Source organism: Camellia sinensis, chromosome 4 (assembly GCF_055761805.1).
Source record: "Camellia sinensis isolate YWXY chromosome 4, ASM5576180v1, whole genome shotgun sequence".
NCBI classification, from domain to species: Eukaryota; Viridiplantae; Streptophyta; class Magnoliopsida; order Ericales; family Theaceae; genus Camellia; species Camellia sinensis.
This window is the reverse complement of record NC_138964.1, coordinates 174899093-174923822: the sequence shown is the minus strand read 5'-3', so window position 1 is coordinate 174923822 and position 24730 is coordinate 174899093. Positions and strand designations below refer to the sequence as shown.

The 24730-nt window shown below is 35.7% G+C and overlaps 1 protein-coding gene across 1 annotated transcript; it reads left to right on the top strand.

The window, feature by feature from the left end:
- Positions 1 to 16015: 16015 nt before the first annotated feature.
- Positions 16016 to 22979, top strand: CICDH (cytosolic NADP+-dependent isocitrate dehydrogenase). Its single transcript, XM_028239086.2, has 16 exons — positions 16016 to 16301; positions 19525 to 19568; positions 19693 to 19802; positions 19968 to 20005; positions 20112 to 20189; positions 20283 to 20336; positions 20416 to 20517; positions 20613 to 20704; positions 20796 to 20899; positions 21128 to 21196; positions 21281 to 21396; positions 21569 to 21603; positions 21899 to 22041; positions 22201 to 22323; positions 22407 to 22496; positions 22717 to 22979. The coding sequence occupies exons 1-15, from the start codon at positions 16253 to 16255 to the stop codon at positions 22486 to 22488; spliced, it is 1239 nt and encodes a 412-aa protein (XP_028094887.1). The 5' UTR covers positions 16016 to 16252; the 3' UTR covers positions 22489 to 22496; positions 22717 to 22979.
- Positions 22980 to 24730: the final 1751 nt, after the last annotated feature.

The following is a 24730-nucleotide window of genomic DNA, read 5'->3' as shown; positions in this document are numbered from 1 at the left end:
ACATGAGTCGAAGGATTGTACCTCTCGAGGATAAAGAGGCGAACCCTCGGATGCAAAGACATGATGTCAGGTTCGCCTCCGGCGCCTGGAGAACCTCCGCCATGGGGAAAGTGACCCTCCATTTCAAGAAATCTGCAAAAGGGAACAAAAATGAACAAAATGAGCCAAAATTGGAAAAAGTCAACAAAAGTCAACTCTCGAGAAATGAAAAAGTCAACAAAAGTCAACCCCGAGGAAATTTTCCAAATGTTGAGACAAACTTACCTCAAGTGGTGAAAATGAGAAAAGAAGCACCGAAATCAAAATTTAATCGGTCCAAAATGATGAAAACTGAAAGATTTCGCGAAAACAACTTGCGTGGAGCGTTGGAAAACGCGTATAGAGCGCAGATCTGAGAGGAAGAATGCTCTAGGAAGGGAGAGGGACTGATTTTGGAGTTGGAGTTGTGAGGAAAAAGTGTTTGGTCGAGTGTATTTAAAGAAAAGAGGATGAAAAGACCAAACTGCCTCGGATTTGGGCTAAGTGGTCGGCCGACCACCTTTTGTGGCAGGCCGACCACCCCCTTTTCAAAAAATTGGTCGGTGGCCTCTCCCAGGGACAAGACCTGGTCGGTGGTGTTCCCCAAGTGCCCACCAAGCTCTCTGCAAATTTTGGGAAGGATTAGAGTCCCCGGGACCTGAAAAAGTACAAGAAAAGTACACTTTCCGTCGCAAAATCGCGCCGCCGGAACGTCAACTCCAACTTTCAGTGCATCTGTCATCATTGCTCGTCAAACGTGAGATGTATCCTTTTTGAACATGTTGCGACCCCTCCGGGAGATAAACCGGAGGTAGCAATTGAGTCACCCTCATCGAAAACTCGCGTTTCTTTGCTCGTTGTTTTGCGACAGATTCGCATTCGAATTCACATTTATTCTGCACTGTTATGCACGTCACTTGCATTCTCATGCACACCACTCATACTATTGTGCACGTTTCACAGGTGTTGTCAACTCCTCTTGCTTAACCCGCGTTGTCACGCACATTACTCCTTGCATTGCGATGCACCTTTCTATCGATGTCGCGATTGTCTGCATTCAATATCGCTTTGAACATATGTTGCCAATTATGTTATGCTTGTCGAGTTTCTTTCTTTTGCAGGCACGATATTGTATGTACAGTTCATTTGAGGCTGGCGCGACCAGACGAACCGCGCAGGTATTGTATCTTCTCCGTGTGAGACGTGGCGAGAATCGGACAATTCTCTGCATTCTTAACTGCATGAAATATAGTTGTCGCGTTGCATTCTTACTTAAAACTGTTGCATCTATTGTGAATATGTGCTTCATTACAGCTTGTTGCATTCGCATGATCCTTGAGCTGCCTTCGGCTTATTGCATTGTCGGTTGCATTTTGCCCCTGCCTGCGGGCACATCTCTGTTTGTCTTGCCTGTTTGTCTAAGTCTTCGGCCTTGTCAAAAATGGGTCGTCTCTGGGCTTTGACATTCACTCCCGTCACTTATGACTTCCGAGTTCTGCCAAAGAGGGCAACTGTAGACACCCCATTTTTGACCGACCTTAAGACTCAGACATCACCAGTTGAACGCTCGGTGATATTGCATATAGTGCTCGTTCAGAAGTTTTAGAGTCTCGGCTGCGAGCCTTGCCTCTAGACTTCCGGACTCTTTCGTGCCTTGCCTCGGTTTGCGAACCAGGCTCTATTTTCTCTGTTTTCTCTTCTCGAAGGGAGGGAGAGGTCTCGTAGATCATCTCTCAGTGGCCGCAGGCTACATTTTGTGGTCGTAGGCCATTTTTCCCGTTTGGAGCCCGGTTTCTGGTTTTTCAGAGCCGATGGCCGTGTGCCTCGGTTCGGGACCACCTAACCACCTCCGTTTGCTCCGATTTTTGGTATACACCTTATTTCCTCCCTTTTGAGGAACACTGTGGCCCGAGAGACCAACTTCGTGGTCGAACGCCACCTCCGGTGCTTAACAGCCCATTTTCGGGGCCCCGGGCCGCGCGTTTCGGTCCCCCGAACCTCCGTTCTGCATCCGTTTTGGTTCATTTTTGGTAGAGACCTTATTTTCATAGTTAGGAAGCTTGTAGGAGGGTGGGAGGCCAGCAATTGTTCCGAAAAGCCAGCTTTATTCCTTCGTCGCCCTCCGACGCCCGTTTTCCTCACTTGAAAGCCAATGTTGACCACCCCGGGGCCACTTTCTTGAACCCTAAACCCCATATTTGTGTTGTACACACCTAGGAGGCCACCAATAGTTGGTGGCCGACCAGTAATTGTGGCTGACCCTTTTGACCCCCTCTAAAAAATGGTCTTTTCTCTCTCCTGTTTCACTTTTTTTGGGTTTCAACCACATAGTTGTGTTGTGTACACATGGGAGGCCACCTTTTTGAGGTGGCCGACCAGTAATTTTGTTTGACCAATTTGACCCCTGGTCGGCCGACCATGGGGGTGGCCGGCCGACTACCTCAAATTTTTTTACCTGGCCGACCGAACTCCCCTCTCCAAGTGGGTCCCAACTGTGTATTCTGTTTTCTCCCAGATTTTGTATCCGAGGAGGCTGCATTTTGGGGGGAAATTTGAATTCATTTCCCCCCCTTTTCCTTCCCTCCTTTGCCTATATAACCAGCCCCTCAGTTGCATTTTCAGGGGTTACAAGAATTTGGTCTTGAGCCCTTGCACTCAATCTCTCTCTCCCTCTATTCCAACCCTCAAAACCACCTTGCTCCTACACCATTTCTACACCACCTCATAGCACCACACCTCCATCCTCCATCCTCCATTCCAGCAACTTGAGGCTGCTTTCCAGAGGTGAAGAACTCCCAAACTTGGCTCAAAAGTTGTTGGAACATTGGTCTACAAGGGTGAGTCACTTTCTTCCATTTTCTAGTCTTTTTTTTGCTTTGTATATAAGCCTTAGTTGCTTGCATTTTTGGGCTCCGATCCTAACTGTAAATAGTCATATTTTGAGCCCCTTTTCATGTTTGTTGAAGGGCTCTCCTCTGTTTGAGGCCTCCTGCTATCACTTGCTTCTTTAACTCTCTTTTAGCCCTTATTTTTGCATAGTATTTTAGGCCTATTTCTGAGTTGTTTTGGACTTTTCCATAAACTGTAAATAGTCATATTTTGAGCCCCTTTTCATGTTTGTTGAAGGGATCTCCTCTTTTTGAGGCCTCCTGCTATCACTTGCTTCTCTATCTCTCTTTTAGGCCAATTTTTGCATAGTACTTTAGGCCTATTTTTGAGCTGTTTTGGATCTTTCCATAAACTGTAAAACCTCTTGTTTTGAGCCCCTCTTCAACATTGTTGAAGGGTTCTCCTCTGTTTGAGAACAAAAGCTTCCATTTGTCTCTTTATCCCTATTTTAGGCATTTTCTTGCATGATAGTTTGGCCTTATTTGTGATTATTTTCGTGGATTGATGTAAACTATAAAGTACCCTGTTTTGAGCCCCTCTTCAACTTTGCTGAAGGGCTCTTTACCATTTGGGGCTAGATGCTATCCCTTTGTGTTTAATCTCTATTTTAGGGCCTTTTTTTGCATGATAGATTAGCCCTATTTGCATTCATTTTTGGGACTTGTTATAAACTGGAAATATGCATTTTTTGGGACTGTCTTGCCTCTGTCTTCATGCTTCATCATTAAATTATGCATGTTTTGTATAGCTATTGGCCAATGCGCATGCCTAGTTTTGTGTTTCGGGTTCATTCCATGCATCGGGTGCCATGTTTCCATGTTTCGGGACTGCTTTGTATCATATTTCAGTGCTGAAATTACATGATTATGTGCCACATTTCATGCATTGCTATGCCTTGTTAGAGTTGCATACTATGCCTTAGGTTTGGTCCTCGGTTTGCGTGCATGCGTGCACGTATTTTGAGAGTCTCATTTTTCGTCTAATGGCTACTGATGTGAGTGTGGCTGAGGTCCACTCATGTTGGTGTAAGTCCATTGCGCATTGTGTACGTCATTTCATTTCATAGCATTGCGTATGCTAGGTTGTATGTTAGAGCATTGTGTATGCCTTGTTACATCGTGCATTGTGTATGCCATCTCATAGCATTGTGCATGCTAGGTTGTATATTAGTTGCATTCATGCATGTCATGCATATTTCATTGTGCTTGGGATAGGAGTTAGCCCGAGCACGGGAAACGATGGACGTTTCGTACTCTGAGTGACGGAACATGTCTCAATTCCCAATCACCGACACTCCGGATTATCCATGATGGAGTTTAGGTCTTGTTGTGTTTATATGTGCATTCATTTCATATTAAGTCTTGCAAATCAACTCCTCGGCCATCATGCATCGAGATGCGTGATTGGTGACACGAGGATCGAGGACTACACTCCCTGAAGAGTAGTCATGCATACATATGTGAAAATACTTTGCCATGCCCCTTTGTTACTCTCTGTTGCAGCAAATCAGAAATCAGCAGCCTTCCAGAGCTTGGCACGCATCCCGAGAACAATTGCAAACAGAGGCAAACCGGGCATCGCAGTGGATTTTCGCGCAAGGCAACTCAAGCATGCATCATCCATCATTCGGAACAGAGCTGAGGCAGTCCATGGATTTGCGTGCCAATTTATTGCTTTCCTAGATTAATTTGTTAATTAATTAGGGTTTTGTAATTATTTGGACTGTAATTATTTATTCGGGACTGTATTATTTATTCGGACCCTCCGAGCGAGGGCACAACTGTAATAAGTGTGCGTGTGTGTGTGTTGTATGTCTTCCAACCCCATGTCTTTCTCCCTTTTATTTACCCGCTTATGATGGTTAGATTAGGGCATGTTTCAATTAGCATACAGTATGACAGTATGTTTGCATTCATTCATCTGTTCTGCATACACCGGGCTCGGCGCATCATACTAACTGCATTGTATTTTCAATTCCAAGTTGAATACATGTTAGCTGTAGCATTTCATATGCCATGTTTAGAATAGCCGAGCCTGCTATAGTTGCATTTTTGCATGTGTTGCATTAGGCATTTCTGTATAGTTAGGATCATGCATGGATTTCTAACCTAACTTCTGTTTTGGCTTGGAGTACTCGGTAAGTTTTATGCTTTAGCATCCTTGCATGCGTGTGAGTGACTGTCATGATAGCATGCTTACCATGAGGCTAATTGCTAATGTGATATAACTGCCTGAGTGCCTGTGGGTGAAGGTTGGGTTATTTGGATTGGAACAATTCGTTGACTGTGAGTTTTAAGCCCACTAGATAGTGGCAAAATCATGTTTTCTAAGCCCACCCGAGGGTGGCAAATCCACGTCTTAGCCTACTTGCGGGTAGCACCATCAAACCATTTTTAAATAAACAAACATGAAACGTTTTGTTCCAATTCAGGCGATCCAGTCTATACTTGTATGCTGTGCGCATCACATAGTAAATCTAGGCTAATAACCGGAATAAGAACGCATAATGTTTTCAAAAATAGATATCATGGTTAGTAGAGGCCGATCTTTGATCGGGCGAGCGGGGGTGCTCACGAAGTGACCTTCCCCAATCGTACCCAAGTTCCCGAGTCGAGGCAACTTTGATGATGACGGACACGTGGCCTTAGGAAAACGAGTCAGGGTTTCCTAAATTTTCCCAAAATAAAACATTTAGGTGGCGACTCTGTATCTGGCAAAGCTGTCCATGTTTGGCACTTCTTTCAAAATCTGTTTTCTCAAAACGATTTGCCGGATTTGGAGTCTTTGGTTCAGATTTATAACCGTGACAATTTGAGAGTCCTGAACTGTAGTGAACCCCAAAAGAACGGAACGGGACCTCATCCCTCCCGGGGCGTTCGGGGACGTCTACACATATATATAATAAACAATGAGTTAGAGCCTAGTGAATAACAAATGTGTAAAGGGTTTATGAATGATGCGCTTATAACAATTCCAAATAGTTAATTTCAGTAATGAATCAGTTCATAAAGCAGTATTCATACATTTCAGAGTTATGTGAAATCATTGCAGTCATACGTGGTACATCCAATAGCAGAACAGTATAGTAGATCTTAAAGACCGAACAGTCGGTTGATGGCCATTAATATAGTGGCAGTAGTTCCAAAGATTGAAACTGACAGAGATCTCTGTAATAGTAGCAGTAGCAGTACAGTAACAGTAACAGTAGCAATAACAGTTGCTAAGGATGCCACGAGTATAGTTTACAAAATAGGGCAAACATGCATTCAATAAACAGTATCATTTCAGAAAATAGTATATTTAATCGATCAGAAAATAATGGCCATTGAACATACCTTTACAATATTGTTACTCACAGTGGGCTCCTGAAAACACGTGCTATTCGTACGGCGTCCAACCTAAAAAAATAAAGTCAAGCACAACATAATTATAATCACACTCATATAATTCTATTCGATTCGGTTACTTATTTCTATTCGGTTTCACTCGTTCGATTCTAATCGTTCATTCGTTTGATTCAATGCACTTATGTAATGCAAATGCATGTTTAAACACTTTAAAACCATGCACAGGAGGCTTGGAGGATGGAGAAAAGAAGTAATAAAAGTGAAACCAAAATTTTCCCTAAAACCGCACGTACGGCAACCCCATTATGCATCTGCGAAACTGTAAAAAATGCATCCCGAAAATCTGCTTTAGTTTTAGAATCCTTCCTTTCAAAATCCAACTTCATTTTTAATATAATTCGATCAGCCCTATTCTGCACGTGCGGAACTGTAAAAAATGCATCCCGAAAATCTGCTTCGGTTTTGGAATCCTTCATTTCAAAATCCAACTTCATTTTTTGTATAATTTAATCCCCAAACCTCAGAAATAGTTATGAACTTTCATTTTCAACCCTCAAATTCAAACCATAAATTTATAACAATACTTAATTGTTCAATTTATAACCAAAAATCTTTAAAGAAAATTGTAACATCGTAAAGTGTGTATTCAAGCTACAACTCAAGCTTTTAAATGAGAATTTTTTAGAAATTATGAGAGACCAAGCAAGAATTCATGTATATAAAACAAATTTGTCCATGAGATGATCATATTTCTTGGACTCAAATATTTTAAAGTGTAAAATCACCATTATATATACAAGTTATGTTCTTTTCCAAAACTTTTGAGATTTCCTTTTTAAAGTTCATAAACCATGCAAGAAAACAATTGGTTTGTTCTTGAATTCTTGAAAGCATGACATGCATGTAAGGATCATGCAACCTAATAGGTGTTTGAACTAAAATTATGCCATGCTTGTATAATTTTTTCCAATTTTATCAGCAATATGTACAATTAAGCTCATGTTCTTCCTCTATGATCTTGATTTCCAAAGTTATGAGTACAATACTTCAAATTCATGGGAGCAGGGAGAAGAATCTTACCTCGAGGGAGTGAATTGAGGAGAATTAGGTTGATTTTCAATAGTTTCTTAAGCTTTATCTTCAATTTTCTTCTCCTTCTACTTGGTGTTCTTGACAAGTTCTTACTCTCTCTCTTGATTGTCTCTCTTTACGTGTGTGTGAGTGTTTCAAGGGATGAAGAAGACCACTAACCTCTTTTTATTTTATTTTATTTTATTTATTCACTTGGTTGATGAGTAGAACTCATACATTACTTGATTAAACAATAACACTTAATTGCATAATTAACATGTAGGAACATAATTAATAGTTCCAATTAAGGCTCAATTCAATCACAAACAATTTTAGTAAACTGAATCAATTTTCAATTAAACTTCCCAAATGGCTTTAAAAATGTGACAACCTTCACCTCTGATTAGCGTTAAATTGTGATTAAGCATGATAAGTAATTGATTAAGATAAAATCCTAAATTGATTACATGAGTGTGTTGTTTTAATTGTATTTCTATCTGTTTGTTATAGAACGATTTGTTCATGTTTTGATTTCAAATTGTGAATTGAAAGCCTTATCGGCGACCGATTCAGAAATTGACTTGATCCTTATGCTAATTAGGAATTATAGAATTTTATGGTAGGTTTAATTAAAATTCAATTTGGAATGATTAAATTAGAATAAATAATGTTAAATTACATTAGCTTGAGTTTATTACACAATTGCCATTAGTGGGCCTTTACAAGGCCATTTGTTTGATTTCATTTTTTTTTGTTGACACCATTTTCCATCCTCAAGACCCAAACCGTGAGAGAGATGGAGAATAGGGGAAAATTGAATTCAAGAAGAGTTTTTGCTTGAATTTGGAAGAATTGAAGGAAATTTTGAAGACTTGTCTACATTGCTCAAGGATTTGGCTTAGGTGAAGTTTGATTGAGAAGTCTAGGTAAGAGCTCAACCTTTTAATCTTGTTTTTGAGCCATCTAGAACTTGTATATAAATGAAATAGGTGAATTCATGGGTAATTGAGCTAGAATTTAAGGAAGTCAAGTGAATTCATACATGCATGTCCATATCATGGAATTTTGGGGTTGTTTTCATGAAATTCTTACATGCATGCCCATATTATGGTTGTACTCTAGAATTTATCATGTTTTTGAGTTCAATCTTGCATTTGATCATGCTTTGGAGTTTTAGAGTTCATGAGAACTCATGCATGTAACGTTTTTGTAATGTTCATAAAGTTTTAATTGAATTTGGTTCAATTGGCATACTTTGGGGCCTTGATTTTATGAAATAGTCTTTAAATCATGAGGTATTATGAGTTTCTAAGTGTTTTTCAGAAAATTGGCCGAAAAGGATGAGTTTTAAAATGTTTGATCCTTGGTTTGAGCTTTGGGAGCAAATCTGGAAAACCCAGAATTCGGCTTCCTCGCTCGAGCGAAGGATTCCACGCTCGAGCGACTACCTTTGTTTTCAGACTTTCGCTCGAGCGACGAAATGCTGGCTCAAGCGTAAATTGCAAGCTTTCAGGTTTTTGCGTGTGCAGACGCACGCTCGAGCGACGAGACCTACGCTCCAGCGAAGAACTGTGTCTCACGCTCGAGCGGGCATCGAGCGGAGAATTTCAGCAACCAGTACTTTTCACACTTTTGCAGATCGCTTGAGCGAGGGAGTTTACGCTCGAGTGACCTCTTTCATTCGGTAAGCTCGCTCGAGCGGAAAAAGCACACTTAAGCGAGACCTCTGTTTTCAGCAAGTTTTGAAAAATATTTTTAAGTACATTTTTACATCCTCATTCCATCCTAGGCATTCCTAGGCCATGTTTAAGGCATCATAATGAGGATAATGTTATAGAACTACACCAAGTCAAGTTAGGGGCTAAGTTATTAATCCCGAGTGTGTAATTTAGTGTGTGTTCGTTCTGCAACTGTGTAGGGTTGTCACCCTAGGACGCTGATTAGCCTGCCTATAGCCCGGTAATCTGTGAGTAACAATGTTGTAAAGATATGATCAATTATAATTATTTTCTGAACGATCGACTGTACTGTTTTCTGAAGTGACATTGTTTACTGAATGAATGTTTGTCCTATTTTATGAACTGTATGCGTGGCATCCATAACAACTTACTGTTACTGTTAGTGTTACTGTTACAGAGATCTCTGTTAGTTCCAATGTTTGGAATCAATACTGTTTACTGATTCGATGGCCATCAATTGACTATTCGGTCTATTAAGACTTACTGTACTGTTTTGCTATTGGATGTACCACATATGACTGCTATGGTTTTTAAACGACTATTATGACATGAGGTTCCGAGTTAACTAGAAGCGTCGAGTTAACTCATGTTTTGTCCAGCCAACTGTTGTGCCTCACTTCGAGGTTCCGAGTCTGGTCGAGCCAAGGCTGTTTTTGGGGTGTTTCACATTCACCCTTTTGTCTCTGTTATGTATCGAATGCTTAAGACTTGGTTGTACAGTTATGATGTGGGGATCGGATCCCTAACTTGCATATTATGTGTATCTGTTATGTATATATATGTGGTTATGAATGTGGATTAGTCCATAAAAGCTTTTTCCCATTCAGATTTTCACAGTTCATTGGACACCTTGTTATTACTGTTTCCTTCCGCCAGTCTCTTTTATAGTGTATTACTGTTAATACTGTTATTCAAGCCTTCGGTAATCACGGATTACTGGTCGGTTACGATGCTAAACCCTTAGGGGCGGGTTTGGGTCGTAACAAAAAATTCCCATAAGCCCATCCATGTACTTAATTTCAATTTGTGCACCCAATAAGATTGTCGATTTCAATTTCAAAGTTGTAACCTTACCAGGTAATTTTCCAATTTGGACAGATATGCACAAATTAAATTACTGGGCACTTAGTTTAATTAGAATTAGCATATAATTAATTAATTAAAATCACGATTAGTAAGTCTAGGTCGTCACACCGACCACTTGTCGTATGGTTCGGGCCAACTATGCACAAGATGGTGAACCCAAAACTCCACTAAGAAAAACATCCTTCTTTGGCTAGTAATCTCTTAAATGTAAAAAGAGTTGGAGGAGAAATAAGAAGAACAATTTATAGGCCATTAAGACCTTACAAATTATACCAAAAAATAATAACCATAAAACTAGAGAAAAAGGGAGAGTTTCAAAACCTCCACATACTAACTCACCACATGACTCTCCAATAATCTCCATTCATGGTATACACACAAACTGTGAGTGAATATCAGTGAGTGAAAGTTATGGCCTTATACATATACACACACACATGTATATATATATATGCATTCAATGCTAGACTTTTAAGAACTAATTGGATGTGCAAATAAATTTTTTATGGCATGATTTCAAATAGTTCTTCACATTGTTTTGTTCATAGCATCTGTGCTCTTGGTTGTTTGTATATATATATATATATATATATGTATATGTAGAGAGAAAGTTGTAAGGAGAGAGAGATTGAGGGAATTGCACACTCAAACCCTCTCGATCAAGCTACTTCTTGTCTTAATCCTCGAAACTGAGATCGAGATCTGTAAACCCTAACTCTCTCCAACGGAATGCATGGAATGATGTTGGCGATGGACTGATCTATGGCTGCTGAAGAGAGAGAGAGAGAGAGAGAGAGAAAGAGAGAGAGAGAGAGAGAGAGAGAGAGGTGTTCAGAGATCTCGAGATCATCGGAGATCTGGCACCAACAGATCTAAGATACACAACGACGCCGATTTGAGATAGACGAAGGTGCCAAATAAGATGTCAGAAATGAAGGTCGAAACAGGAAGCTCAGGTACCCACCATGTTCTTGGAGGTGAAGAAGATATGAAGGACATGATGAAATCTGTCGGTGGGTAACAAATAAGTGAAACGATGTTCGGTACAGAGTGCTCAGAAGTTCTCCACGCTTCCTCTGGCGATAGCCAATGTTCATTGTAGTAGCCACTGGCCAGATTTGAGAGAGATAGAGCGAGATAGTAGCAGAAGCACTTGGAGTTCCATTGATGCCCAACATAAGAGTTCGGATTTGTATAGGTAGAGAGAGAATGAAACAAGTAGAGAGAGAGACGTTTGTTTAAGAGGATTTTGGCTAGGGTTTGATCAGGAAACAATGGGGTGTTTTAGAAAGGTGATTAAAAGGTGATTTATGATTTTTTTTGAAAAAATGTATAAAAAATGTGAGAGATAAAAGGATGGGTTAAAAGTTGGAAGATGCCTTTTAATCATCTTTTCAAGATAACCCAATATATATATATATATATATATGCATGGGCAGTTTAGTTATTGCGCCAAAGTATGTTCTTATGGACAAAGAAAATCTACGCCTAGACCTTTAGAGAAAGAAAATTTAATGTTGGACTTTTGACCTAAATGCCCTTAATTTAAGGGATTTTTGGAGAAAACCCCCTCTCATTGGGCCTTTTTTGTGTGAAGCCCACGGAATAAAACAATGGCTCCAAAAAGCTCCTCAATTAAAAAAATATGATGAATAAACTGAAATACCCTTCCATATAAGTAACTGGCTCTTGCTTGGGATAACACTCTTATATCTATATATATATATATATATATAAATGTATGTATGTATATGCAAGTAAATCTAGGCATAATTTCTGAAGTTATATTTTGATGATAAGAAGCACCTTAGATGACTTGAAGCCATGTTTGGGCAACTGGAGACTAGAAGAAGAAGGAATCGGCATTGTAGGCATTGAAAAGTCCGAGCCTCTTGCCGTCGCCGGAAAGAGCAAAGCGGCGTCGGAGAACCTGCTAGCGGGCTGAACTGATGGTGGCGAGTCCTCTACTGTGTTCAGGACGTAGAGGCACGTTAGAGCGAGTTTCGCTTTCCTCTATTTGTTTCCTATTAGAGCTCAATCTAATCTTTATAGAGAGAGAAATAAATAAATAAAACTTACGCACTCTGGTTGAGATCTTCAAACACTCCAACTAAAGCCACATAATAATTGCAAGAATAGATCTCCAAATGCTCAGATATTTTACCAACTTTCTCTCTCTCTCCTCTCTTTTTGAACACAAAAACCAATAGCTTGGACCAGGCAATAAGATATACATACGCACATCAATATAGAAATATTATTATGTATGTGTAGAGAGAGTGTGCGTGTGTGTGTTTTGACTAGAAATGAACGTTTTTATGGATGAAATACAATGGTACAGGTTATACTTGTGTATCTTTGATGATATATGTAGTTGTGTTGTTAGATTACTTTTACACAAAGATTGCATTATGAGCATCAGGGAAGTTTGTGTATTGTGGTAAATTTTGGTGCAGGTTGGAAATATTTTTCTAAGGGACTAACATACTGTCTGAAATAAAGTAAAATTTTACTCTGAAATAAAGTAACATTTTACTCTGCATAAAAGTAAAATTTTACTTTACTCTGAAATAAGAGTAAAATGTTACACTTTGAATCTAAAAGTAAAATTTTACTCTGTATAAAAGTAAAATTTTACTCTGAAGTAAGAGTAAAATATTACACTCTGAATCTAAAAGTAAAATATTAAACAATCTTTGGACTCCCACATTGAACACACAGCAGTGACCCGATACTTCTCATTCTTCACACACACAAACTCAAATCCTATCCCAATGGCATATTTACATAATGCAATCCAGAAATCCTTTGCACCCCCAATAAATCTTTAACCTACATGAGTAATTCCATTCACCCATCCATAAGACAACAAAGCCATTTCTTTATGTTGACAAAACATAAGGAGTAAATCCATTTCATCATCGGTAAAGTTGGATCCACTAGTGTCCCCTGATTCTCTAACTCCATGTTTTTCATTTGAAATGCCCACTTCAGTAATAGTCACATCAATTTGGTCAACACCAAGGGGATAAAAAAGCGACAACATATTCTGAAAATCAGAATCATCATCAATCATGCATTGTGAATGTCCAAGTAAACAGTACGATAACAGTATGCAACCAATTTATAACTTAAGAAATTAGTTAAATCCTTCAACGTGCAGTTTGACACAACCTTGAACACAATGGTATAATTACCATACTTATATAACAATATAAGATGTGGAACCATTTTACAAATCTACAATCAATTAACAGTAAAAATTTACTGTTAATCAAAGTAAATTTTGCTGTCACTACAAGTCCAAAACACAAATAACAGAAGTATAGAATACCAGAGTAAAATTTTACTGTTATTCTAACACCAGTATAAAATTTTACTCTCATTCTATCAAACAAAAACAGAGCACGTACTAGAGTAAAATTTTACTCTCATTCTCTCAAACAAAAAATAGAGCAATAGAACCAGAGTAAAATTTTACGCTGATTCTGTCAAACGAAATCAGATCAAACACAACAGAAATAAATAATAATAAAAAAAGGCAAAAAAATTAATTAATTAACAAATCAACATACCTGATTGAGAAAAAAAATCTTTAAAACTCAATCAATACTCACAAATCTCAATGAAACTCTCGTTTAATTGAGAGTGTTGATCGTTGCCGGCGAGATCGTCTATTGTTAACCAAGGGAGAGATCTTCGGCTACGAGATCTTCAGATTTGAAGATCGTCTTCATTGATTTCGTTCTTGATTTCGCAAATTGTAGCAGATCTGTATACTATATATAAGCTCAGATTTCAAATATATGATACATATATATAGAAGGGCAATATTGTCATAAAAAAATAGAAATTATAAAATGTCCTTATTAAGGCAGACATCTCCTACTCAGGGGCTTTTTGAAAGAAAATTGATTGAGTTATCCTTTACTCTAATAAAAAGGCCCAAATGGGGGTTTCACCAAAAATCCTTTTATTTAATCCACTTAGCCAAATAAAAATCATTCAGTTTGTTTGGTTTTGGATTCCAGAAAATACTTTCAGAAAATTTTATTTTTTTATTTTTCGTTTCAATGATTTTTTTAAATATTTGTACTTTTTTTAAAAAAAAAATTTAGACACACTTAACATAAATATACTTAGAAAGTATAACATTTGTGAAAAAAATCTTTACAAAATTCACAAAATACCAAAAATACAAAAAAAATAAAAAAATTCAGTATATTTTTTTTATATTTTAGTGTATTTATAAATTTTTTAAAATATTTTTTCACAAATATTTTACTATTTAGATACATCTAAGTAAGATGCATCTAAAAAAGTAAAAGAGTACTTAAAATTTTAAAAATATTCATCAAAAATAAAAAAAAAACACGAAAAATAAAAAAACTTAATTTTTAGAAAATTGAATTCAGAAAACTAAAACCAAATAGCATCTCCAATGCACTAGGCATATAATACTTGTTAGTTAAAATGCCTAGTGTGATTCACTTTTTTCAATTCCAATGCACTAGGCATATGATTAGGCATTTTGGCTCAACTCATATTCGCTAGCTACATGTGGCTAGCCTTCAACACTAGGCAAAATGTATTCAATCATTAGGATCATTTCCCTCCATCTTTGTTGTTGACGTGGCATTCTATAAAATTAATAGTATTTGGATAAATAGCTAAAATAAAGAGCATGGTTGGAGTAAAAACATAAAATAATTGATAAGCAAAATAAAATATATACTTTATAGTAATATTTAGATAAATAAAATGCCTATTACCGTTAAAGATGCTTTAATTAATGTTAAAAATAAAGACAATAGTCAAATAAAATAAAATAAAGGAAAGGAAAGGGATATATGAGCTGGTTTGGTGTTTAGCTTTTTCCTTGTAATTTTTTTTTGACTTTTTGAAGAGTTAAAAAAGTTAAATTGTGTTCGGAAAGTTACTATTTTTTTTTTTTTATGAGTAAAAAAATTAATGCAATATCTAACTTTTTTAGTTGAAAATAAACTAATTTATTGACCATTTAATTTTTTATCCAAAAATTGACTTTTATAGCTTGCGTCAAACACGGTATTAAAATTAAAAGCAATAATTGAGTTATTAAATAAGAATGGACAAATTACTATTATAAATTTTATATTTTGATTCTTATATTATTTTAGTTCTTATATTTTTAATTGATTTAATTTTGATTATGATTATAATTTAATATCAATTTGATCTAACTAATTATTACTTTTATAATTTTTTTTATGAAAAATACATATATAAGTATCATATATCGTATTTTTAAATGTACAATTATAAACTTACTAAGATGTAGTAAGTTAATCTCAATCAATTTATTGATAATTTTTCATAAAAAAAATTCTAATCACTCTGTTTTGTTTCAGTTTTTAGAATTCACTTTTTAAAAAATTTTACTTTTTCATTTTTCGCATTTTTTGTTTTCACTGATTTTTTAAAATATTTTAAGTAATTTTTTTAATTTTTAGACACACCTAACATAAATACACTTAAAAAGTATAATATTTGTGATTTTTTTTTTAAAAAATTTTACTAAATACCAAAAATAAAAAAAATACGAAAATTCAGTATATTTTTCATATTTTTGTGTATTTTACTATATAGATATATTTAATTAAGGTGCATCTAAAAAAGTAAAAAAAATTACTTAAAATTTTAAAAATATTCACTAAAAACAAAAAAGAAAAAGAAAAAAAAATACTCAATTTAAAAAAAACAGAAATCAAATATACTGAATGATATTATCAATTAAACTGATTTAACACAAAATTTAAAATTTAAATCAATTAAAAATGTAAAAATCAAAATGATACAAAATAAAAGATAAAAGGTAGGAATCATAATTTGCCAAATAAGAAATTTTGACAAAGTGGTAATTGGGTAAATTTAAACCACCTAGAAGGACAAAAGTGTAATTGTGTGACCACTCGCTCTTTTAAAGGTGCGTCTCTGTTTATACTTCTTTCTGTCTTCTCCCTCCCATTCTGCTCTCGCCGGCGGAGATATTCATCAGTCTCTTTCTCTCTCTCTCTCTCTCTCTATCTTGATCAGTCGCGTTTGTACGTTTAGAGAGAGAAAATGGCGTTCGAGAAGATCAAGGTCGCCAACCCCATCGTTGAGATGGATGGTGAGATATCATATCCTTCTCTCTCTTTGCAATCTTCGTTTTCTCAGTTCCGATTGTCCGATCTCTGTAGTTCTCTGATATCCAGATATAGATCTGATCTTCTATTACTTTCTTCTTACTCACTTGAATATAGATCACTGATTCGCATTCTATGGTGTATGCGAAGCAACTTCATGAATCACCGGCCTTTTTGTTTTGATTAAATTGAATTTATAATGGAATGAATCTGATAACTGTTAACTCTTAACATCCCTTTTTCCCAATCCGAGAAAGATTGGTGGGTCCCTTCTGATTTGTGAGAAGTCAGTGAGCAAGATCTGATTTTTATTTGTGAATTTGTAGATAGACACTGATACAACAATGATTTAGACCACTAAAAAATACGTCACTAATGCATTAGGAATGGCAAAAAAAATAAAAAAAAAAACAAAAACAAAAACAAGGCATAGAAAGTGGGCAGGGCCCACTAACACATCATTAGTGCCCCTTTTTAGTGCTCCCAAGCATTTTTCACACTGATATATGTACTTTTGTTATCGAACTTTACGTTCTGTTTTGATTTATTGATTTGAAATGAAAGGATTTCACACTATTTGAGTAGTTCAAATTTATATTTGATAGTTTAGATATGAATTTAAGGCTTCATTTGGATACGTGGATTTGAAATGAATAGATTTAGTATTACTCATTCAAGGAGTATAGCATTTGATTCAGTGTAATATTTGAGGTATGGATTTTCAACAATGGATTTGAAATAAGTGAACATGGTTATTTGAAATCCTTTCGTGAGTGATTCTTCTTGTACAAAAATATTAACAAAATGCATCTTTCCTATATCTCTATGCAGCCTTTACTTTAGAATTATCAATCTATACCCATCAATCAACCTTCCTATAATTTTATGACGTTGATCATCAAATCCCTTCATTTCAAATCCATGTATTGTTGTGAACTTGTGATGGATTTAAAAGAACAATGTAAAAGTAGTTATTTGAAATCCTTCTATTTCTACAAGGATCCTATTAACAATGTAAACTAGTTATAGATAGACACTGATATATGTACATGCGTTTGTTATAGATAGACACTGATATATGTACATGCGTTTGTGACTAAACTTTACAGTTTTTGTCTTTTGCATTGTCGAACGGTGGATACAGAATATTGTGTTCTGATTTATTTGTGCTTGGTGTACTGTTTTGTTCTGGTTCTAGTAACACTAGAAAGACACTGAAGCACTAATGCTTTGTTAGGTTGGTGGGGGAATTTGGGGAAGGGATTTGGAAAGGGAAATAGAAAAAGTAGATGAAATGCCATGATTATTTTGTATTAAGATTTTAAATTGATTTTTCATCATACTCATTAGTATTTTAATCTGAATTTTCTACATTTATTCTCTTTAGTTAGTAGATTGCAAATGATTGACTTGAGCTTATAGGTTACATATTGATGTGTGAAATATTAAGTAAATGCCTGCAGATATCAATCTTGATGATTCTATTAGATGCCCCTTCTAATCATTAATATGCTGATGAGAATCTTGTTTTGTTTTTCTTAGCTATGGTGCATGCTTGAAATACATGCTAATCATTATATACTTCCTAATATTAAGTAGACATTTCAGAATGCTATCAAAATTTAGTTGTTTCTGTTAGTCAGCCATTTGCAGTAACATCCTACATGCTAATCGATAGATACTTGTAGGGATGTAAGAAAAATCAAAAAAACCAACCAAATTGGCTATATTTGGTTTGCTTTTTAACAAGAATCGGTTTGTGCGATTTTTAAATTTGATTTTTAAATTGGCTGTATTCACCTTGTGCATTGAATTAAACTGAAACCGACCGCTTCAACATATATTGTATTTATAATATATATAATCTAATAATATAATGATATTAATTAGTATAATAAATTATTAACCTTATCATCTTTATAACCTAAGCTTGTAAACTCTTATTATATATAATTTTAATTTTAACTCATTATTCTTGAAATCTTAGGGTATGTTTGGTTTATGTTTGAGAGATGTGTTTTAGAGATAAAAAGTACGAAAAGTTGTTTGGTTTGGTTTTTTTCAAAAGATGTTTTAAAAAATTATTTTGAGAGAGAATTTTGGAAAAAGTGATTGATTTGATGTGTGTGAGAGAGAGATTTGTTTGGAAAACTTGTTTGGTTTATAAGTTTTGAGAAATTTTTTTGGAAAAATTTGTTTGGTTTGATTACTTTTAAAAACTTATTTGTAGAGAAAATTTCCCAAAATTTTTTCAGAAATACAAACCAAACGAACCCTTAGTATTTTTTTTACTTTTTTTTTGTTTTTATTTTTGTTAATGTAGGAATTGAAAGTATTTATTAAATGGATGGATTGGATATGTTTAAAATGGTGGACAAATAACTAATTTAATATTTTTATATAGATTAGTGATTATATTTAAAAGTGGTTCAAGTTTGAAAGATTCTAAACCAATTACACCGCACCGAACCGAACCGTTTCAATCGGTTTGGTTTGGTGTAATTTGATGGGATAAGCGGTCTGTGTTGGTGTTCAAAATAATAAAACTGACATTATTGGTTCGGTGCAATTTTTTACCTAAATACCGACCGTACCGAATTGATTACATCCCTAAATACTAGAGTATCCTACATTTCATATTTTCTTCATCTAGCCTTGTACCAGAAACAGTTAAGTTGCTGCCTTATTATTATCAGTGAATAGGCCACTTCAACTGGCATGGCCAACCCATCTTAGGGGTGGGGGGCTATAATAGTGTGTATGGGACACCTTTTACCATTATGTGAGTGGCTTGACCACAGAATGTGGATCTTTAACAACACTTATGTTAGTTCATAGCTTTTATTAACAATCAACATGCTTGCATCATAGCAGAAGCTATGACCATGGATTTTAATGTTCTTCATATCTTTGTTAAGGCTGGTGGAGATTCTTTGGCCTTTATGATGAAGACTTTTGCCTAATTCATTTTTTTATTTTCTGAATTTGATTTGGCAAGAGTTGAAAGGAGTTTGAAATGCTAAACAACTAAGAAAATCCCTCAAGCAGAAAGTACTCTGATTGAAATTATCTGTTGAAAATAGAAAGATAGTTGATGTGTTTAGTGGTAATACTCAATGTGACTTGGAAATTGCCACTGGTTCATGTACAAAATGAAATTCTCTTTCTTTTTCCAGCTTATATTATTGTTTTTGTTCTATGATGCAGGAGATGAGATGACTCGAGTTTTCTGGAAATCGATAAAGGATAAGGTAGTATACTTTCTTAGTTCATTTTTGTATACTGATATGCTTTCAAGTTTTTCCCCCTCTTTTGTTTTAAATACTGAAACAGTTGCTTATATTTATAAATTATAATTTTGTTGATATATTGCAGCTTATTTTCCCCTTTGTGGAGTTGGATATAAAATACTTTGACCTTGGTCTTCCTCACCGTGATGCCACTGATGATAAAGTTACTGTTGAAAGTGCAGAAGCTACTCTTAAGTAAGATTTTTCAGAAGTTCTGAACCCACTACTTCCTGTCTCTCTCTCTCTCTCACCATTACCATTTTTGCTCTGGTTAAAATTTTTGGGTTGTGAACTGCTTTCCTGTGTTGTATCCTTTTTACTTCTTGTCTTGATATCTGGGGAGTGTAACTGTAATTATAGGTACAATGTAGCAATCAAGTGTGCAACCATTACTCCAGGTACACATGGCTGAGTTCAACTGCCAAGGAATAAACTGTTTGAATCCTCAAAATTTTAATTGTGCACTGACAAGATTTTAATTGCCCATGGTATGGTAATTTGCAGATGAAGCTCGTATGAAGGAGTTTACTTTGAAGCAGATGTGGAAGAGTCCTAATGGGACCATTAGGAACATTCTGAATGGTTGGTGAACTTGGTAGTGGTTCATGATTTGTAACTGTTAATTGTATGATGTATTCATTGTTGACAGCCTATTATTATTGGCACTTGCTGCAGGCACAGTCTTCAGAGAACCAATTATTTGCAAAAATGTCCCTCGGCTCATCCCAGGTACGTAATATTGATTGCATTGCTGCTTTCATTCTCTTGTATGATATAGTAGTGCAATAATAGTTGCTATTGTTTTCAGGGTGGACAAAGCCTATATGCATTGGAAGGCATGCATTTGGAGATCAATACAAAGCAACTGATGCAGTCATCAAAGGACCTGGAAAACTCAAGTTGGTGTTTGGTAAAAAAAATTCTCCCAACCATATTTTGTTACTTCCTTGTTCCTAGGTTTTAAAGAATTGTTTTTATGATAAAAGGTGCTCAACATGTATGCAGTACCAGAAGGAAAAGATGAAAAGATGGAGTTGGAGGTTTACAACTTTACCGGTGCTGGGGGTGTAGCTTTGTCTATGTACAACACTGATGAGGTTTGAGTTTGCAAATTCTTTCGTGGTATGTTGAAGTTGCTTTCTAGATTGCGGCGGGTAACTAAATTTACTTTTCTATCTTGAAACACAGTCCATTCAAGCTTTTGCTGAGGCTTCAATGAACACTGCTTACCAGAAGAAGTGGCCTCTTTATCTTAGCACAAAGAATACTATTCTTAAGAAATATGACGGAAGGTATGCAACTTGCTTGCTTGGCTTGTTATATTTGTATTATCTTTCTTTCTTTTTCTTTTTTTTAATTGCCTTGTGCACTTCTAATCTTGTGGCAACTCCTGGGGAGCTTGTTGATTTGATTTAGTTCACTCTCATGTCTAAACTTGTCCTAATGTTGCTGCATCCATGTTTTCGGACACCTATTTTCACTGTGTGTAACCTTGTTCTTATTCTCTCTTTTTGCTGAAGATTCAAGGACATATTTCAAGAAGTGTATGAAGCCAACTGGAAATCGAAGTATGAGACTGCTGGGATATGGTGAGTAGACTATTCAATCCAAGCATGTTTTTCAGTTTCTGGTAAATGCCTTACATCATGGATTTAAAATGATTAAATTGATAGGTATGAACACCGTCTCATTGATGATATGGTTGCTTATGCCCTTAAGAGCGAAGGAGGTTATGTATGGGCATGCAAAAACTATGATGGAGATGTGCAGAGTGATTTCTTAGCACAAGGTTTGTATTTTGAAACTTCAGGACCTCAAAGTAACAACAATTATGCATATCCTTGTAATTCTGTGACTTTACTTTTTGGACCTGAATAGAATGGGTTACTGAATGAAATGTTGTTTTGGTTTAAGCGATGAGTGCTTTGTTTGATCTCAATTTTCTGGCTGCATTCTTACAGGGTTTGGATCTCTTGGTTTGATGACCTCTGTACTGGTATGTTTGCTTTTCAAAAGATGCTTATTCTATTTACGTCTTTGTGATTGGCCCTTTTCGGGGTCCCAATTTTTTAGTGTGATTATATATATCTTCTGTTTTTGTGATTTTCTATTCACCCTCCAATTTTTTTTCTAGTTTCTCCACCCTTGTCTTGTTCTTAAATTCATTTTTATTTCTTGCAAATATTACTGAACTCTGCCGATCAAATAATTTCTTTCTCGCTCTGTTACATTTGTTTTCTTCATGTGTGAATCCGTATATTGGATTTTGATGGGCTATGAATTGGGTTCAGGTATGCCCTGATGGAAAGACTATAGAAGCTGAAGCTGCCCATGGCACTGTTACTCGCCATTACAGGGTTCACCAGAAAGGTGGTGAAACCAGCACAAACAGCATAGCCTCAATCTTTGCATGGTCTCGAGGGCTTGCACACAGGTATGGAATGACGATTATTATTATTATTTATTTATTTTTTGACTTGTTAATGGAAAGATAATTTTTACTTCCACAAATTTTGTCTGTGTATGATGTTTTGCATCTTTTTGGATTCATAAATTTATGTAGTGAATGAACAAACTGTTTTCATGATAACAGAGCAAAGTTGGATGACAATCCTAGGCTCCTGGACTACACTGAGAAACTTGAAGCAGCTTGTATTGGAACTGTGGAGTCTGGGAAGATGACCAAGGATCTTGCACTATTAATCCATGGAACTAAGTAAGTGACCCTTAGTGGGTATTCCTTGAATACATTTTCCTTGACTTGATTTCATGCATAACAACTTTTCATACATGGTACAGGCTTACCAGAGACAAATATCTGAATACTGAAGAGTTCATCGATGCTGTGGCAGATGAGCTGAGAGCTAGACTTTCTTGTTAAGCATAATTGTAAGTGCGTATTTTGCTTGATTTATTGCTATAGTGCAATAAAGTTTTGGAGCAAATTGTTTTGTTGTTTTCCAAGTTATTTATTTATTTATTTATTTATTTATTTATTTTTTAATTCCTCACTATACAATACCTGGGAGTTGCTTGGATCCTCTCTCATTTTATTTTATTTCTTTGGGTTGGTAGATTTCCCATTGTCTCACTCAATTTTTGGTTGTAGGTCCAGATAGGCAATTGAAAGACTGTGATAGGCATTTTCCAGTGTTTCGGATTCCACCAAGAAGAATAAATGAGTGCAAGAGAAGATTTGGCTAGCTTCTTTTCTTTTCTTTCTTTTTTTGGTTTTTTCTTTTGAGGTGGGGCAGCTGGGAACTTGTGGTTTCTAATTGCTATTAAGCAAAGTTATTCAAGATAATCTTAATTTGATTTGCTACTTTGTTTTGCATTTCTCATCTTGAATCGAAATTCAGTTATTTTGGCCTATAATATATGTTTCATGATTTGCTGGAATTGAAAAACTCGAGACATGATCGAAATCCTCAAGGTACTACCAATGTTGTCAAAATACAGTTTAGTCTGTTTTTCCTATTGGGACCGAAATTTAATAAAGTAATATATTTATTTGGGGATATAGGTTTACTTGCTTCTTTAGGTTTTGCAAATACTAGTGCTTATTCTACCTTTGCACCTCTGCTACTGTCTATAGTAACTTCAACTTCAAATCCTTTCATATTGGCATTAAAAATTATACAAATTTCATGAGATTTGATATATATATATATATATATATTACATGTTACATAGCTGCCCTGAGAATGTTTATATTGATATGCTTGTAAAAGGCCTCTCTTAACAAATCTTTAAAGGGGAAACAGTCAAGCATTTGAAGGATGATTGTAAAAGATGAACATGGTAAGCCATATGGATTTTCATTTCAAATTTTAACTGCCTTGGATTTGGGCTATTGGCCATCAGTTGGGAGTTTGGGGTTGAATACTGATATCTTAGCAAAACAAAACCAAGAGATCCTTATTTATTTATTTTTTTGAGAAACAAAAGATCCTTATTGAGATGCTGAGGGCCATCTTTTTGTTCCTGTTGTTGCAGAATCCTTCCCCTGCTATGGAATTATCAATGTTTCTGGATGCTTTTTGTTTATATATAATGTTGCAAAGTGGTTTCTTTTCTCCTTGGACCTTCAACAGAAGGGTGGTACCAGTGTGCCCAAAACTAACACCGGTGGATAAGTAGAAAATATCTACAGGCTTGAGACAATTCACTCTAAGCAACTAGACGAAATAATCTCAACTACGAGAAATTGTTATGTGTGAATATAGTTGGGATTAATTCGATTTAAGAGTAATTATTACTTGTGATTCCAAGAAAATCTTGGAACCAAATCTTTTTTTTTTTTTTTGGAGTCTTGGAACCAAATCAGACTGAATTAGTAAAACACAATTCGATTCCATTTAGAACCACGGTTTTTAATAACTTTGCCATCATTTACAACATGATCCCAAATATTGTTCACAAATTAAGAGTTGTTTAGATGATTGTTACAAGATACACTTGCAAGAATAGAGAATTACAACTTAGTATATATATTTGATACTAAAAGTTTTTATGATAAGTAACAAATTTTATATATAAATGGTCTGATTCTATTCTAAACTGGATCTGTAATTACAAAAACCACAAATCGAATTATAAAATATGATTCACCTATTTTAAGAATCAAGATCGAACCATATATCATGAAAAATCAAACCAAACCATGCAGTCTAGCCAAGAACGGACTAGTTTGCCATTTTTTGGTTTTTTCGCTCAAGGGATGCCTTAGACATAGTTGCTCTTCGGCCACTTTCATATACATCATATCCTCGTCTCCAAGAAGGTAGCTGTGGCATCCCCCTTCAGTTGCTTTTATTGAGTTCTTAAAATCAAACTCTCTTTTAGGTCACCAGAGGTCTGTTTGGTTCAGCTGTTAGCAAGGGTTGGTTTCTTTGTTTATGATTATCTGCTAGTCCGATTTAGGTTCTGGCTTTACAAGGATGATTGTGTGGCCTAAGTGTACAAAGACAAAACCCAACAATCAATACTTCACCAGAGCATTCACCAGTTCTTGAGACGACTATAAATAGACTTTAGTTATACTCATCTCTCCCACTCTGGTTGTATATATGTCTCCCACATGACTGTAACGTAAATCAAACTAGTCATGTTATACAAGTCAA